This window comes from Aspergillus sclerotioniger (genome assembly GCF_003184525.1).
Source record: "Aspergillus sclerotioniger CBS 115572 chromosome Unknown BO94scaffold_45, whole genome shotgun sequence".
In the NCBI taxonomy this organism is placed as follows: Eukaryota; Fungi; Ascomycota; class Eurotiomycetes; order Eurotiales; family Aspergillaceae; genus Aspergillus; species Aspergillus sclerotioniger.
The window spans coordinates 88,684-105,350 of NW_020291035.1; the positions used below are offsets into that span (position 1 = coordinate 88,684).

The 16,667-nt window shown below is 51.4% G+C and overlaps 7 protein-coding genes across 7 annotated transcripts; 3 read left to right on the forward strand and 4 right to left on the reverse strand.

Annotated features, from left to right (window-relative positions):
* Positions 1-92: 92 nt before the first annotated feature.
* Positions 93-1,624, forward strand: BO94DRAFT_611623 (Zn(II)2Cys6 transcription factor domain-containing protein; the record flags this gene model as incomplete). The annotated part of the gene is given in 5 exon segments (XM_025616640.1): positions 93-185; positions 248-856; positions 876-1,015; positions 1,053-1,379; positions 1,399-1,624. 5 exon segments carry the CDS (start codon positions 126-128, stop codon positions 1,622-1,624), a joined length of 1,362 nt encoding a protein of 453 aa, XP_025462110.1. The 5' UTR covers positions 93-125.
* A 5-nt stretch (positions 1,625-1,629) lies between these two features.
* BO94DRAFT_540283 (aldo/keto reductase family protein) lies at positions 1,630-2,806 on the reverse strand. Its single transcript, XM_025612885.1, has 2 exons — positions 2,694-2,806; positions 1,630-2,615 (listed from the first exon to the last, which is right to left on the reverse strand). Exons 1-2 carry the CDS (start codon positions 2,743-2,745, stop codon positions 1,672-1,674), a joined length of 996 nt encoding a protein of 331 aa, XP_025462111.1. The 5' UTR covers positions 2,746-2,806; the 3' UTR covers positions 1,630-1,671.
* Positions 2,807-3,885: 1,079 nt separating this feature from the next.
* BO94DRAFT_628725 (putative Kelch repeats protein) lies at positions 3,886-6,194 on the reverse strand. The gene is made up of 3 exons (XM_025617504.1): positions 5,613-6,194; positions 5,415-5,560; positions 3,886-5,364 (listed from the first exon to the last, which is right to left on the reverse strand). Exons 1-3 carry the CDS (start codon positions 6,055-6,057, stop codon positions 3,940-3,942), a joined length of 2,016 nt encoding a protein of 671 aa, XP_025462112.1. The 5' UTR covers positions 6,058-6,194; the 3' UTR covers positions 3,886-3,939.
* A 582-nt stretch (positions 6,195-6,776) lies between these two features.
* BO94DRAFT_503449 (RecQ family helicase MusN) lies at positions 6,777-11,892 on the forward strand. The gene is made up of 4 exons (XM_025609473.1): positions 6,777-7,253; positions 7,313-10,929; positions 10,985-11,063; positions 11,114-11,892. Exons 1-4 carry the CDS (start codon positions 6,839-6,841, stop codon positions 11,629-11,631), a joined length of 4,629 nt encoding a protein of 1,542 aa, XP_025462113.1. The 5' UTR covers positions 6,777-6,838; the 3' UTR covers positions 11,632-11,892.
* On the reverse strand, positions 11,663-13,064 carry BO94DRAFT_540286 (uncharacterized protein). The gene is made up of 2 exons (XM_025612886.1): positions 12,792-13,064; positions 11,663-12,719 (listed from the first exon to the last, which is right to left on the reverse strand). Exons 1-2 carry the CDS (start codon positions 12,975-12,977, stop codon positions 11,856-11,858), a joined length of 1,050 nt encoding a protein of 349 aa, XP_025462114.1. The 5' UTR covers positions 12,978-13,064; the 3' UTR covers positions 11,663-11,855.
* Positions 13,065-13,846: 782 nt separating this feature from the next.
* BO94DRAFT_303838 (telomere maintenance protein PBP2) lies at positions 13,847-15,613 on the forward strand. Its single transcript, XM_025606766.1, has 3 exons — positions 13,847-14,461; positions 14,514-15,402; positions 15,457-15,613. The coding sequence occupies exons 1-3, from the start codon at positions 13,964-13,966 to the stop codon at positions 15,477-15,479; spliced, it is 1,410 nt and encodes a 469-aa protein (XP_025462115.1). The 5' UTR covers positions 13,847-13,963; the 3' UTR covers positions 15,480-15,613.
* A 185-nt stretch (positions 15,614-15,798) lies between these two features.
* Positions 15,799-16,545, reverse strand: BO94DRAFT_503460 (uncharacterized protein; the record flags this gene model as incomplete). Its single annotated transcript, XM_025609474.1, has 2 exons — positions 15,799-16,262; positions 16,362-16,545. Coding segments are annotated over 2 exons (648 nt in total), but the record flags the coding sequence as incomplete, so codon positions are not given.
* Positions 16,546-16,667: the final 122 nt, after the last annotated feature.

The window sequence follows — 16,667 nt, forward strand, 5'->3', positions numbered from 1 at the left end:
AATACTGATGACTAATTGGGCTCGGTCATCATCGACAACAAATGCTGTGGCTTTTCCCCCAGACAAGCATCATGAGACCCAGTATTCGAAGGCAGAAGTGAAACTACTCTCTGACACCGCTCGGTATGGTCTACCGTGGAAGGCCCTCCAGATCGTGGCGGGAATGCCGGAGACGCGATATTATAGTATGCAGTCCCCTCTGTTGATAATCTCTCCCTGGATGAACCACACTTACACTAATCTGTAGTGCGATAAGAACAAGGACAGTTGCTCTCAATGTGCCCATGCAGGTCTCTCATGCTCGGGATACCCAAATTCCACGGATCTGATCATTCTTGATGAGACCCCTGCTACAGTCGAGAAAGTGTTGAAGAAACGCGCTTTGCAGCGCCAATCTTCCCCAAATCCTCTATCAACGAAGCCCCCTCCCACTGTCTTTCAACGCGCAAAATACGTCTACATCTCGCAATATGTTGAGGACGCACCAGCAACCGGTCTTTTTTCGTACATGCAAGTCTTTTATCCGTCGAGATCCGAGGACTTCCATCTTCTTGAAACCGTAATCAACACAATGTTCATGGCAACCTTTTCGTCATTGCAAGGGCATCAGCCAGCCCTCTATCATGCTCGAGTTGGCTATGGATCAGCTTTTTCTCTGACTCGAAGGGCGATCCAGTCACCGAAGGAGGCAGTTTTGGATAGAACATTGTTCTCCATCCTGCTCATGAGTGTCTTTGAGCGGCTGGCCAACTCCGAGCGGCAAAGGTCCAATCTGCGGAATAACCATTTGCAAGATGCATTGGAACTGATTTCCTTGAGTGGTAATGGCCATTTTACCGATGAGGGGTATCACGATGTTTCTGCACCTCGCTGAGCTTGTTATTCTTGATTGCCTTGCTAATGAAGTCGATGTTCCACCGCGGTTCTTGTCCTTGCGACAGATGGCTCTGTGGAATGGTGCAGATACGTCATCACTACGATGGAGATTCCTGGAAGTTATGCTGGAGTATGCACAGTTAGAGCGATCTGCGGGGACTACTATTACTGCAGAGGACGCAATCAATTGCGCCAGAACATCTAGATCAACTATCGAAGCATCTGCCTTCTTTCGTCTCGAGGAGGCAAGGCCCTCAGCCCCTAAATTCTTCAGCTACCTGGTCAGATACTTACCCTGACTACAACACGCAGAGATGCTGGAACAACATCCGTGTTGTTCGTATCCAACTGGCAAAAGTTATACGTGAACAGTGTGCTCAACTACTAGGGGGCTCAACCGATGATGGCTCTGTCATGGAAGAACTTCATAGCTCTAACCAGCCGGCCGTTTCTCTCTCTTCAGACATATGTCTTTCTGTTCCTTGCAAGAGCGCTACGGCAGGGTATCCTACAGTATTTCAGCATCCAGTCTTCTACGCTACTGTTTCATCTTCATGTGGCCAAAGAAATTATTTCGGGGCCAGCTGAATTGAGGCTATTTATCCCCAAAAGATTACAATATTCAAAGGAAAGGCAACCACCTTCGCAGGATAAGTCATGGGATGGCTTGCTATATGACCCCCATAACAAACCGCGGAATGTGTGGAATGCATGGCTCAGGATCGGAAAAGAGGACTATTCAATTTGACTCATGAGCAGTACAAAGGTATCCCAGCTTCGTCAACTTGTGACATTCTAGTACTCGTTTAACTTCATTCCCGCAGGTGGAAACCTCTCCCCTGTGACTGGGAATTTGTCCAGGATGGCATCAATCTCCTTAAGATCATGATCGGTCAAGTCAACATCCTTCACATTCTCAACCACTCTCGCTTCTGATCGTGCACCAGCAATCGGCACAAAAAACGGCATCCCAGGCTTTTTGCTCTGTGCTTTAACCCATGACAAGGCCAGTTGCGCAGCAGTGCATCCCTTCGAAACCGCGAGCTTCTCCAGCTCGATCACGAGAAGACGGTTCTTCGAAAGGTTATCGGGATGAAAACGAGGGAAGAAACGACGATGATCGTTCTCTGCAAAGTCAGCAGTGCTTTTTATCGTGCCAGTCAACATCCCAGCCCCTAGCGGTGAATGCGCTATGATCGGAATACCAAGCTCCGCGCACGTCTCTGCAACACCATTGCGGAAGATATCCGTCGCCCAAAGGCTGACCTCCGCCTCAACCATGTCAATCTTTGCAACGTTCGCTGCACGACGGATGGTGTCAGCCTTCACCTCTGTCAGCTGAATGCCCCCAATCTTTCCCTCGTCCTTCAGTTCGGCCAGTGCCTTTATGCTATCTTCAACCGGGACGTTGGGGTCAACTCTTGCGCAGCCGAAGATGTCAATTTTCTTCTTGCCATCCAAGATCTTAATGGCGTTGTCCACAAACCCACGAAGGCCTGCACGCGAACAATCCAGCGAGAAGGTTCTTATATCCACCAGGCCGGACTTGATCGTTAGAACAACCTTATCCGCATCCTCAGGATAGGCAGTGAAATAGCGGTTCATGAGATGCAGCGAATTATCGTCAGGGGTTCCATAGAAGTCTGCCCCATTCCATACATTGACACCGACAGCCAACGCCGTCTTGAGGACTTTGAATGCCTGTTCATCCGGAGTCACGTTGTTCACCCAAGTGAAACCTATACATCCCATCTGTCAGAAGATACCAACCAGACAGGCATCACAGAGACACAGAAACGCAAACAGAAGAAACATACGCATAAGACCCAACCCATTCTGGGTAACCTCTTTTCCAGCAAGAAACACCATGGTCAAGTAGTTGTGTAGTATAGGAGAGGCGCAAAGTATATCCAGCTCAAGCTCGTTTCCTCACTGCTACCAAAAAGCCCATTTAGATGGAAAAACATCCCCTTTTTATATTCCCAGTCACTTCCTTAAATCCATTATCTCCGGACTTTAGAAACCTCTCATCTCCGTCTTGAATTGTTGTTAAGTCCGGCTGTGGCGTCATGACCGTCTGGTTATCCGATTAGGATTAGCGTGATGTGAGGCCGTCCACTCCGGGAGCCTGGTGTAGTAGATATCTATCGTATCGCTATCCAGATGACTAATTTGGTGGCTGTCGTGAAACTAGGTGTTTCGATAGTGTTTTTAAGCTAATAATGTTGAAGACTGACATGCGTTTAGACACTGAGTGGTTTTCGTTGGGGTTTGTAGTTCCGGGATATATATAACCGGATGGCAAAGAAAGTACTAGTACTACCATGCAAAGCATCAACAACATGAACAAACCAAAAGAATACAGTGATTTAAGGGCAAATTTAAGATAATTAGCACATCAAACTTCATATAGAAGGTGCCCTTCTGATAAATTATCGGAGAAGCTTCAATCTGGTACTATCTACACTAATAACCAACGTTATTACTCTCCCGCAGCACCATCCACCATAACCTACCTGCCTCAGGCAATTCACTTCCTAACAGTGAAGCAGTAATGACATCAAGGGATATCCCTGTCAGTCGCGTCGACGCGTCCGAAAGCCTATCTTCTATTGGTTCCCCCCCCCCAGAAAGTGGATTTTCGCGATTGCTTGAGGTTAGGAGATTTTGTTTCGGCCTGAGGATGGTTGGTAGCCATAATTGGCCATGTAGGTGGGTGGACTAGTAGGATGCTTTTAGGAGATGGTTTGGGAATACTGGCCAGGCTATAACCATAATTTTTGCCTACTTTGCTTGACATGTTAGGTAGGGCCGACTTTGTATAGGTGCCAGAATATTCGCTGCGTGGATTTATATCCCTGAGGCAGTCTAGTTATACTTAATGTCCTAAGATTTCCTTAGGCTACTGACTATAATCATCCAGTAGTTAGTTATCATTGTACATGAGGCCCTACGTGAGGCTCTACGTGAGGTCTTACTTGAGGCCCTGTATGAGATACTTTAGATAATGTCTTGAAATGCGATTTTAGAACAGCTATTTTTATCCAAGGTTTATCCCCAGCATTACCTGCGTCTTCCAGCACCCCCAGCATTGTCGCCTCTATCAGCAATGCTAACAACCTCACCGATACCAGCCTCTTCTTGTTCATCTTCCAGAGCCATGACCTCCTCTCTGCTATCCCACCATTTCTCTTCCGCCATGTTGAAAGCGTCTTTCCGTAGTTCCTTGATGTTCTTCTCTGTGGCGATTCCTTTCTCTTTCAGAGTCTCTAGGAGGATTCTTTGCCAGTCCTCGGACGTGCGGCTGAAGTATTCACGCAGACTCTCGAAGGGACGAGGAAGAGGTCTGCTGTCCTGAACGGACGGCTCGCCTTCTTGCTCTTCCACTTCCAGTTGTTCCAGTTCCTGGGTCACGGAAGGTACGGTTACCTCCGTGGGCGCAGGGGAAGCCGTATCCAGCGACATCGCATCCTCCTCTTCCTCATCTTCGAGGTCCTCCTCGTCGTCTTCGTCCATTTCCTCGTCGCTGTCTGCTTCGTTGAGGAGATGCCAGTTTCCGGGTTCGTTGTAGAAGATCTCCTTGACACCATCAAGCTTGACCAGGTCGATCGAGTACAGGTCGTTGAACGTGAACTCGCGATCTCCCTTTTCGAAGGTTCCGCCAAAAATGAATAGAGTGTCGTCCTGGACGGCCAACTGGGCGTTAAATCGTTGGTGAGGCATCTCGAAGCGTACGATGGCAGGCTTCTCCGGTTTCTCAGGCTCTTCCTCCTTCTTGGGAGCGTTCAGTTCCAGGTCATCGTCATCCTGACTACGGATGCCTCCCTTGGCCTCTAGAGCCTTCAAGTTCTGCAGCAGCTCCTCCTCGTCGGCCTTGCTCCGGTCTCGGGACTTCATCTGGTTTGCGAGCTGTTTCTTGCCCTGGGCCCTGGGCCGGCGGAGAGCCAAGGGGAAAAAGCGATTCCGGTCAGTGTTCCAGGCGAACATGGTATCGAAGAATTCACTGTCAATGCCTTCTTCACTCAGTTCGACATCGTGGACACCACCAAACATGATGCCTCGGCCCTTGTGGTATGCCATCGTGGCACCGGCACGAGCTGGGTTGGGTGCGTTGGCGGGCTTCTTCCGGCGCTCCCAACGGACGGTGGGCGCAGCATTGGCGGGAGCGTCGGGAGCAGGAGGCGTGACCCGGAGGAACCAGGTATCTTGGTGAACCATGGGCTTCATGGTCATGCGCTGAGGTCCGTTCTTGACGGGCTTGCCGTTGATTCCTGTGGTGGCCTTCACACGCGAATATCCACCGTAGAGAACGGCGCCAGTCTCGTGAGGGAGCAAGGAGAAGGAAGACCGAGGATCGGGCTTCTGGGATGCTGGTGGGAGCGTGGGGTTGAACCAGGTGTATCTTGAGCAGTCATAGATCCACAAGTCTTGAAGATACTTGGTTTGCTGGGAGGTGTCCTGGAATCCTCCGAAGAGAATAATGTAGTTCTGTTGTATCGTTAGATGAGATTTGGTTGATTTGAACTCGGGATACATACTTTGAAGTATGTCATTCTGTGACCACTTCTGGCCGGAGGACCCTTGCCCTTCGTCTCCAGACGACTCCATTCCCTCGTCGAGGGATCAAGGTGCCAGAAGTCGTTGTAATGATAGAACGTACCCTGCTTGGGCGAAGAGAACTCTCCTGTTCCGGAGATCAGACCACTAAAAACTGTAAATTTTCACAAATTACTTACCACCAAACAAATAGACACCACCAGTATTCCCACCGCGGCACCAAGCATGTCCACTCCGAGGAAGGGGACTATTGGGACTGGTAACTTCTCTCCACTCTCCACGATCAATATTGTAAACGAAGAGATTGTTGAAGAACGTGGCAAGATTTCCATCAAAGTACTCTCCACCATAGATCAGCAGCTCATTCCGATTCGAGGGAGAAGCCAAAACCGTTGCAGACGAGCGGGGAGTCGGTGGCCCGCCAACAACCTCAGTAACCTTGAGGAACTTCGCTTGTTCTTCAGCATACTGCGCTAGGATGGCATCCAAGTCCGCATCTTCGACATCACTGTCGGCATCCTTGCCCTTGCCCTTGCCCTTCTTTTCCTTCTTGTCAGCCTTCTTCGACTGCTTCGCTGCTACACGCTCCTTGTGCTCGGCAGACTTCTTGTTCTTTTTGCCCATGGTGGCGAGCTTAGATGATACGGTGTGAGTTTTTTCCTCTGCTTTTTATATCCTTGAAAGAAGCTGGAACGTCGTATCAACTGCGCCGTTTGATTATCGCCTCTTATCGGTGGAGTTATGGAGTTGATTTTCTACTTGCTACGGGATACTCCGTCCACCGCGGGGTTTTTTTGGGGCCCAGAAAAAAAAGTTCGCATGATGCCCCTCTTACTTTACCTGTAAAACGGTTACGATATTTAATGGTTGTGAGGTCCTGTGGGCGATTGAATGAGTACTGTGGGTCAGATGAAGCAGAAAAGCATATACGGTATATCGGACACATGTTTCATATATCGATTACCTGCGATAGACCAATAATAGGCATGGAATTGCTGGATTATCCGTTGTGATGCTATGTTTGATTACTGAAATACGTTGTCGCGAAGTGGAAGAGCGGCACTCATTATTGGCCGGTTCAGATCAAGTTGATGCAAGTAATAGTGTTTATAGAATGACCACATTATGAGATCGATATCGCGATACCTCCGAAGTGATGCTAGAACATGTAATTGTCTCAAGGCCAAAGATGCTATAACTTAAAGAAAAAAGTGATGTGAGGATCATATGGCAATGGTAATGGTTCGTCACCGCCCACGTGACGACGCGCCGGGACGCGTCGGGGCAACGCTACGATGGATTCAAGCAACTGATTATTGTTGTTGCTCGGCAGCTAGCTGAACGCCCATGCGATTGTTATGGTTTAACCCGTCAAATAGAACCATGAGAACAAGAATACGACCTTATGACTAAAAATAATTTGACAGCTCACCTCAAATGGCTGTTGCAGCAAGGCCCTTCCCTTTACCCCTCCTTATCTCCGTCCGCGCACGAGTTTCATAGCACGGCAGACCGAACATATCCTACTGCCCCGGTTCCACCGTCGGGGGTCTTGGCCAGCCAGCCAGAGGGCATCAGAATCGATGATTTACAACCGAGTATCAGGCCAGCGGCTACAAGCGATGTGAAAGAAAAGGAGGAGGTAGATTCAGACACCGAAATGGCCCGATTGCTTCTTACTCCGGGATCCGGACGCAAACCGCGGATGCTCAGTCTTGCTAAAGACTCTGTCCCGCCCACGCCGAAACCTTTCAAAAGTAGTCAGTCTGCAAAATCGCCTGCGAGAAAACGGGAGGATGTTTCGGGCATGAGGATCAAAGGTACAGTAATAGATTTGATCGTGGTTCCTCGGAGATCTATAGCGACTTACGCCAAGAAGATGACCAGAGTCCCCGTTCTACTATTCGCAGTCCGAGGACGCATGCCTTGACGCCTTTCGGATCGAAGCGGCCACTGCGTGTCAAATCGCCAATTCCCGAGATCGATATTGATACGATTGACTTGACTGGCGACTTTGATCAAACCACCTTCTCGTCTAGCACTTTCGATGGGTTCGGTGAGCCACGTCCGTTATGGACCGAAGACGCTGCATCCCGACCCGAGCCTCTCGAGAAGCGTGGAAAGAAGCGGAAGAGCGATGAGTACATGTCTGATCTTGTTTCGCCACGCAAGAACAACTCGAAAGTGCGCTCGCCGTTGAAGGCTGTTGAAACCGCGAAATCCAATTCCACTCCCACGCGTCTCCTACACAAAAAGTCACCTCGTACGACCAAGAATGATACTGCGTCCCGTCGGATGAAGGAACCGGCAGCCGCTCCTCCACTTTCCCAGGGCTCTCGCGTGGATCATGTCATTGCTGACTCTGATGACGATGGTGATGATAACCTGTTCGACGACTGGATTCATGACGGAGATGGCCCGACTTTAGACTCCAATGAGTCTCTGTATCCAATCCTGCCTAATCAAGATAGCGCAGATGAGCATGCGGATGTCAGTCCTGTGAGAAGAACGACACGTGCTTCTCCGCCGGCATCTGACGTGATGGACATCGTCCCTTCGAGCACTCGCAAATCCAAGAAGGAGAAATTAGCCACCCCTAGTCAGGTTACTCATGTACCTGCTTCTACCAACTCGCCCGCGTCCCAACCTCAGAACGAAGAGGTGGCAAAGTTCTTGGGCCTCTCAGCAGAATTCCTTGAAGGAGCCATTGCAAGTCTCAAGAATACGCTTACAAAGAACTCTGAGATAGTGTATGAACGGGCAATGAAGGGAGAGCTCGCCCCTGACTTGATCGCCGAAAACAAGGCCCTCACGGACCGTATAGAAGCGATTGAATTATTAAAGCAACATAGGGTTGCCTACCAATCCCACGACTCAAAGAGAAATATGCTTAAGAAAAGAATCATGGAGGTCATTACACAGGGCGGGGATCCCCACACGATGCCAGAGCTGACGGAAAGTCGAGAAGCAACAACTCGGCTAGAAAAGGTTGAGTCAAACATACAACTTCTGCTTGCACGATCTAAGTTGATGTCTATTCAACCATCTAACGCCGGTATTCTTGCTCGTGGACTGGAACGGCCAATCCCGTTGGCTCGCCCATCTTCTGTGTCGACCAGTGCGATGGATGACACGATACTATCAGGACCATCCTCTCGATCTCTCACACGGTCAACAACGGACTACAATGGCTCACGGTCTGAGATATCAACCCGAGTTTCAGAGTTATCCTTCAGGAATACCAATGGGACCTCGAGTCACAGGGCATTTGACTACGATGACCCTACGACTCTGGATGACGAGGACGCTTTTACTCGAACTATGGGCTCACCCACGCTTCCTGCAGAAGAGGCAGATGAATTTGACTTGGATGATGAAGATATGCTGGAAGCGGCCGGGTTTCTCGATGATACCTATTCATTCGCGACAGATGGTCACGAGCCTCAGAGTCGCAAGGTTTTCGCTGAAACTTCCGGTAACGTCTCCCGGGTTCCTCCGTCGCAACAGAAGTCACAAAGCCATACAACTCTGTGGAACCAACATCCATGGTCCAAGGACGTCCGGAATGCTCTGAAGGATCGTTTTCATCTTCGTGGTTTCCGTCTTAATCAACTCGAGGCTATAGACGCGACTTTGAGCGGGAAGGATACATTTGTCCTGATGCCCACGGGGGGAGGCAAGTCTCTGTGCTACCAACTACCCTCTGTGGTCACTTCTGGTTCAACGAGAGGAGTCACACTTGTGGTATCCCCACTGCTTAGTTTGATGCAGGACCAGGTCTCTCATCTGAAACGATTGAACATCAAGGCGTATTTGTTGAATGGAGAGACACCGAGGGAACAACGGCAATGGATCATGAGCACCTTGTCGGGCTCCATGCCGGAGGAAGACATTGAACTGTTATACATTACACCGGAAATGATCAATAAAAGTCAGGCCATCACTCGAAGCTTGGAGAAACTCAACCGCAGTCGCCGGCTCGCACGTCTTGTCATTGATGAGGCGCATTGTGTCAGTCAGTGGGGACATGACTTTCGTCCTGACTATAAGGAGCTTGGAGAACTCAGGGATCAGTTGCCCGGAGTCCCCATGATGGCACTGACAGCGACCGCAACTGAGAATGTTAAAGTGGACGTCATTCACAACCTGAAGATGGAAGGTTGCGAAGTGTTCTCCCAGAGCTTCAACCGGCCGAACCTGACGTATGAGGTGCGGATTAAGAAAAAGGGGACCGAGCTGCTGGCCAGCATAGCCAATACCATCAAGACCTCATACCCGAACAAGTCTGGCATAGTCTATTGCCTCTCCCGAAAGACATGTGAAAAAGTCGCGAGCAGCCTCCGCGATGAGTATCGCATCAAAGCAGCACATTATCACGCTGGTATGGACTCAGAAGCACGTGCAGAAGTTCAACAAGGCTGGCAAGCTGGAAGGACTCACGTTATAGTTGCGACGATCGCTTTTGGGATGGGCATCGACAAACCCGATGTACGTTTCGTAATCCACCACAGCATTCCCAAGAGTCTGGAGGGATATTACCAGGAAACGGGGCGGGCTGGCCGAGATGGGAAGCGGTCCGGCTGCTATCTCTATTACTGCTATAAGGACACAACAACCATATCAAGCATGATCGACAAGAGCGACGGGAGCAAGCAGCAGAAGAATCGACAGCGACAGATGCTCCATAATGTCGTACAATACTGCGAAAACAAGAGCGACTGCAGGAGAGTGCAAATCCTTGCCTACTTTAATGAGCACTTCCGTCGACAGGACTGCACTGGCTCTTGTGATAATTGCAAGTCCGATTCTGTCTTCGAGCTACACGACTTCTCCCACCATGCTGCCTCTGCCATAAAGGTCGTTCGCTACTTTCAGAGCATTGAGGACAAGGTTACCATGCCGTACTGTGTGAACATCTTTCGTGGAAGTGTGAAGAGGTTTAGATCTCCTCAACACCGACAGGCTCCTGGCCACGGAGACGGTTCGGACTTAGAACTGGGGGAGGCGGAAAGGTTATTCCACAAACTCCTTGGCGAGGGGGCTCTGGTCGAAGAAAATGTCGTCAATGGCAGCAAATTTGCTATCCAGTACATTAAACTGGGGCGGCGGGCCGCTGATTTCGAAAGCGGGCGCTGTAAATTGAAGCTCGACGTACGAGTTTCACCGAATGGCAAGGGCCGGAGGTCGACTGGAGGATCTCGGACTGATGGCAACAAAGAGTATCATCCGCAATCCACGAATGTCTCGTCACCTGTACAAGCGGCAAATCAGCGTCGTCTCGCTCGCTTCCAGTATCGCGGCGCTGAGGGGGACTCCACTGCGGATGAGGACAGCGATGGTTTTGAAAGGATCCGAATTGGCGGCAAACCAATCCATGACAAAAGACGTACCCCCGGTCCGCCGATCACCCAGGACCGTCGGTTTGAGCAGCTGGATCCTCTTCACAAGGCAGTTGCGGAGGATTTCATGGTTTACGCCAAGAACTATTGTCAGGATGTGAGTGTGCCCACATATTGAAGATACATTGAAAGTTTCTGACAGCCCTAAACAGCTGGTACTGCAGAAAGGCCTTCGGAATCAACCATTTACGGACAGCATCCTGCGTGAGATGGTCATTGTTTTCCCTAAAGGTGAGTGCTCCCTTCAGCAATAGCTGCGCACGAAACTGACCTTCGGTTAGACATGTCGGAACTTGCCGCGATTCCAGGCATTGATGTGGACAAAGTACACCGCTATGGAGCCCAAATTCTCAAACTTGTCCGCGACACGCAACGCCGTTACGCGGAGTTGAAGAAGGAGCAGGATGATGCCGATGGGGTGGTTCCTGATCCCAACCATCACAACGTAATCAACCTTACCAGTACCGAGGATGAATTCAGCGATGGCGGTATCTTTACAGACCATGGGGCGACGCTTAATCTCGATGAGACCGTATCTAGTCGGTATTTCTCCCAACAAACCGCTGGCCTCGACTCTGCCGACGAGGAGGACGGTCCTGGGAAGTCCAGTAGACCTAGGTCTCGGAAACGTCCAACGAGCAAGCGCCCTCGTCAGAAGAGTGCTGCTCCCAGATCTAGGACGAAGACATCGGGAGCCAGAAGAAAATCTGGTGATCGCACCGATAACCGTGCCTCATTCCCTCGCAAAGGCGCCAAGGCGAAACAGTCAACTAGTCGAATTGGAATGATGCCGATTTGACGGCTTGGCCGCATCCCCGGCTTTCATAATGAATTTTACGGTATTGCAGTGACACTTGTGGTTCTTTAGGGCATGTATAGGCGTTACGCTGTGGGGGATCAAATATTGGTGTGATGACTGTACTAGGCGCCTTGGCTTTTCGTGAGAATATATACAGCCTGTTTTCTTCTTCGTCTGATTATACCCTAGATGTTATGTATTATACGGTGTCATGCTGCCGTTGTTCAATCGTCTAATGAGCGCCCGAAATCAATCAACCTTAGCCTTCTTGCATCGCGGGGGTGGAATTGAGCAATTTTGGCTCTGACCAAGAACCTTGATGCGGCAGATTCCCGAGGTAGATTAATATAGGAGGAGTCTGCTTCCAGCAAAGCATCGAGCAGGTTGCGCATCTCCTGAGCTGCAGCCTCTCTGCGATTGGAGGGCTGGCCGTTCCCCTGACCAGATTGGCGAGGTACGATCTCGTCGATTCGGCGCTGGCTGGTATCTGAATTCGCTGCTTCCGGATTCTTGGGCTTTTTGGGTTTGCCATGATTTGTGTATCCCAATTTCAACGTTTCGTCAGACACCTCTGCGGCGTCACCTACCGTGGGCCCCCCGAGGGCTTCCGCAGCAAGCATGGACGCAAGGGATTCGTCGACAAACTTGTAAAGCGTCGTCTTCATCTCCTCAGTGGCTCGGTCAAGCTCATCCTGCTTCTCTTGTTGCTGCTCGGCTAGTTCACGGGCTAGTTGAGATGCGGTCTTCTTCTCCTTGGTCGCCTTCTCGCTGCCTGTGGTCTCTATGCGCCTTTGCAGCCCACCTCTGATCGTTTGGGCATCACGGAGATTTGCCTCCTCAGCCTTAAGGCGTTGACGGGTGGCTGAAAGTTTCTCTGCTGTCATCGAGACAGAAACTTTAGTGTCCTTAACAAGACGCGACATCTCCTCAATGGCCAGTAGAGACGGTAGAGGCGATCCCGAGGCCGGAAACTCGTTCTCTGATTTTAGTAGCGAGTCGTAAGCTCTTTTGGCTCTGCGCACTTGAGCCACTCGCAACCAAGTGTCCGTGCCGATTTTGGAGAGATCGAAGGAATTGACCTCGCGCAGCTATCCAGTTGTCAGGACTTAAACTACGGATTGGATGTATAGATTGAATATTCTGGGTCTTTCTATACATACCTTACGCAGGTCATCTTCCTGGCGCTTGACTTGGTCTTGGAGCTCTCGTAGCGTATCGTCCAGTTTCCGGTTGTACGCCTGCAGAGTTGCTGGGCTGATCTGTTGGTTCTCGTAGAACTCCTCGGCGCGTTGGCGCTTCTCCGCGAAACGGTGGACTTTTTCCACGGTTTCCTGCGACACGTCCATCGGGAATTGTCTAGTTGGAATGTCCAATAGAGACACAAGGTTCTCACTCTCAGGCGTATATCTGAGTCTTCTTGAGCCCGCTTGTCGCAAAACTCCAGTGGATATAGATCGAGGACCTGATGGATGGCGGGTGTTTTGCAGGAGGGGAACACGTGATGGCAGAACCGAAAGCGGCCTAGCGGGAGGTTGGGTTGGAGGTCGCAACTCGCAACTCGCAACATCCTCTCTTTCCTCGCCTCACCGCGACCCAGCAATCGTTCTCTTTGCCCATCGACCTCCCCCCTTCCACCCCGTCTTTTCATTTCCTCATCACTGGCTACGGCTACTCTTAGCTAGTTGTCTTCGCTTGTTTGATATTTGATACCCCCACGTCTGCTGTTCCAGCTACTTTGTGGGTGATCGTGTAGAGGACCCCCCGTCTGTCCTGTCCGTCCTATACTTCGCGAACAAGTCGCGTCTTCAGAAGGGAAGAAAGGATAGTTTGGGCTTTGTGAACTGCTCAAGGATTTATTTTACTTCTCTTTTCTATTCTTTCCCCTGGCTGTCCACCCTTCGCTCCCAGCACGTCCGGACCCTGAGCCCTTCGTCCTTCGTCACCATCCAGCACCCAATCTTCCCTCCGTTTCCTCGTGCCCGACCCGATTGGTTTCTTTTCCTCTTCCCTCCACCTTACACTGCTTCGCTCTGGTGAAGCATTCCGCTCCAAATCCAAACTCCAAGGCCCGTGACAACCCAACCTCTCTACACTTCATTTCCAGCACCACTTCCCGCACTGTGCACGATTTCACCAGTCTTCCCAATCCTTCCAAGCATCAGAATTCCCTCTTCACCCGATCGCCAGCACCAGCAAGTTTTATTGGGAACTCCTGGTGTACATAGTCGATCAAATAAAGCTGAGAAAAGAAGAAAGCAAGCTGTTCTGAACCACTTCGACTTCCTGCGTAAGTGAAGCAAGCAAAAAAGTCTGCACAGCTGGCATCGTCACCATGTCCGCCTCCCCTTCCGCATTGCAATCGACCAAGCGTCCGTTGGAGGATCCCTCCTCGCCGTCCGGTCCCAATGACCAGCCGGAAGCCAAGCGTCCTGCGTTGGACAAAGTAGTAAAGGGCGACGAGTCCGAGGCGTATGCCGATGTGAAGACGGATGCGCCGGCTGCGACGGCTGATGGTCAGGGCGACACTGTTGTCCCGGATGCTCCCAGCTCCAAGGGCGTGCACGTGGAGACACAGCCCATCCAGTCGACAGCTTCGCACGGCGAGTCGGCGAATCAATCCGACCAACACCGTCCCCAGGATGAGTCTAGCTGGATTCACATTCGAGCTGTAATCTCTAGCCAGGAGGCTGCCACCGTGATCGGTAAAGGTGGGGAGAACGTATCCCAGATCCGTCGTCTGTCCGGCGCCAAGTGCACCGTCAGCGACTACTCTCGGGGTGCCGTCGAGCGTATCTTGACCGTCAGCGGCCCTCAGGATGCTGCGGCGAAGGTTGGTTTACATAACATGGCTTGTTTGGCCTCTTTGCTAACCCGGATGCTAGGCCTTCGGTCTGATTATTCGTACCCTGAACAACGAACCCCTTGATGCCCCTTCCACTGCCCAATCCAAGACATACCCCTTGCGTTTGTTGATCCCCCATATCCTCATTGGTTCGATCATTGGCAAGGGTGGAAGCCGCATCCGCGAGATCCAGGAGGCCTCTGGTGCGCGCCTCAACGCTTCCGATGCCTGCCTGCCCCTGTCTACTGAGCGGTCCCTTGTAATTCTTGGCGTTGCCGACGCTGTGCACATTGCTACCTACTATGTTGCAGTGACTCTTGTTGAGCAGCTGACTGAGCGCTTTGGCGGACCCGCGGCCTCGGCATATGCCACCCGGAGCGGCGGTCCAGCCGGTGCTGTGCCAGGAGGCATGCAGGTTGTGCCGTACGTGCCTCAGCCGGCCGGTGGTCAGTACGGCCACCCCGACACCTTCAAGCGTCACCACCCTCACCCCAACCGGGGCGCGGCCGGCGGCTATGGCGTTCCCTACCTCCAGGGCGGCCCGGCCGCTCCCACCCCTGTAGCCCAACCCTCGATGCACTATGGTACCACTCCTCACACCCCGTACGCTGGCGCTGGCCCGCACCAGCCCGCGCCCTACGGTGCGCCACAGGCGGCTGCTGCTCAGGCTCGGGGTGGCCCGACGCCTGCCGCGCCCGTCGGTGGTGTCATGCCCGGTCAGCCGCTGACACAGCAGATCTACATCCCCAACGATATGGTTGGCGCCATCATCGGAAAGGGTGGTGCGAAAATCAACGAGATCCGGCACCTGAGTGGGAGTGTGATCAAGATCAACGAGCCCCAGGAGAACAGCAACGAACGGTTGGTGACTATTACCGGCACACAGGAGTGCAATCAGATGGCACTGTACATGCTGTACTCAAGACTGGGTATGTCCCTCCCCCAAATTCCAGACGAGATGTTCAGTTCTAACCCACCTACAGAAAGCGAAAAGCATCGTATCTAAGGAGCGAGTGCATTCGTTCCGTCGATGTCACCACCGCATATTGGTTTGCGCTTTGCTGTTACCACTGTGGACTTAAAATCTCGGTCTATTCGGTGGCTCTGATGGTTGGTTTGGGTTTCGGGGTATATGCGTGTTTTTCTTCCTGCTGTACTGTATTTATTGGAAAAGCGCTCAATAATAATCTTATCACACCTTCCACACCATCCATCCATCCCCTACCCCACCATCAACCAAATCAATCCAATCATTCAACCTCCTTAAAAGCAACATGCCTCATAACCCCAAACCCCTCCTCCCCCTCCCCACTCCCATCCCCCTTCAACATCCACCCCCTAATCGGCTGAATCCCCCTCCCAAACGCCTCCGTCCCTTTAACCCCCATATGCATCTCCAAACTCCCCCACCCAACCACAACCACCATCCCAAACGCCTCCCCGCTCGGACTACCTCCATGTCTCCGTGTCCCTGGCCTCTCCACCTGCCCCATAACAAACGCCCCTGGCCGTTGCTCCTCGGGCAGATTACTCATGAGTTCGGTTCTAAACGAGATAAGGGATTCATGTAGCGAGGTGGTTTCTTTGGGTGTGAGGGTTGTGGGGAAGAACGGAGTGAAGAGTTCTGTTATAGGGGAGAGGATTGGGGACGTGCTGCTGGTGCTAGAGGGCAGGTTTAGGGGCGGTGAGAGGGTCGCGAAGAATGTGGTTAGGGGTTTGTTGGGGGTTAGGTAGGGGGTTAGGGATGTGGAGGGTGGGGGGGAGGGGGTGGGGTGGGCGTCTTTCCAGTCTAGATAGATATTGTTATTTTTGTGTTAGTTGGAGGAATTGGGGATATTGGGAGGAAGTAAGATTAGGATGGTATATGGGGGATTGGGGGTGGACGTACTAATCACCCATACTATCACATTCTCGTCTTCGATGCTGCGACCCCAGGCTGAGCCCTTATAGCCGTTTTGGTGTTTGGTGTTTTGGAAGAGCTCGAGGAGGGAGACGCCGGCTTCGTTGGTGGGGTCTTCGGGTTTGATGGAGGGGTTGAGGTGGAAGTAGATGAATTCGGTGATGCCGGACATGGTGTTTCTTCTCAGTTGGTGGGAGGCAGGTGGGGTTGAATTGAGAGGGTTGGTTGTATGGAATGGTGTTGATCAAGCACGGTTGGGAGTAAGATTAGCTTACTGCGTAAGTAGAAGTAGAA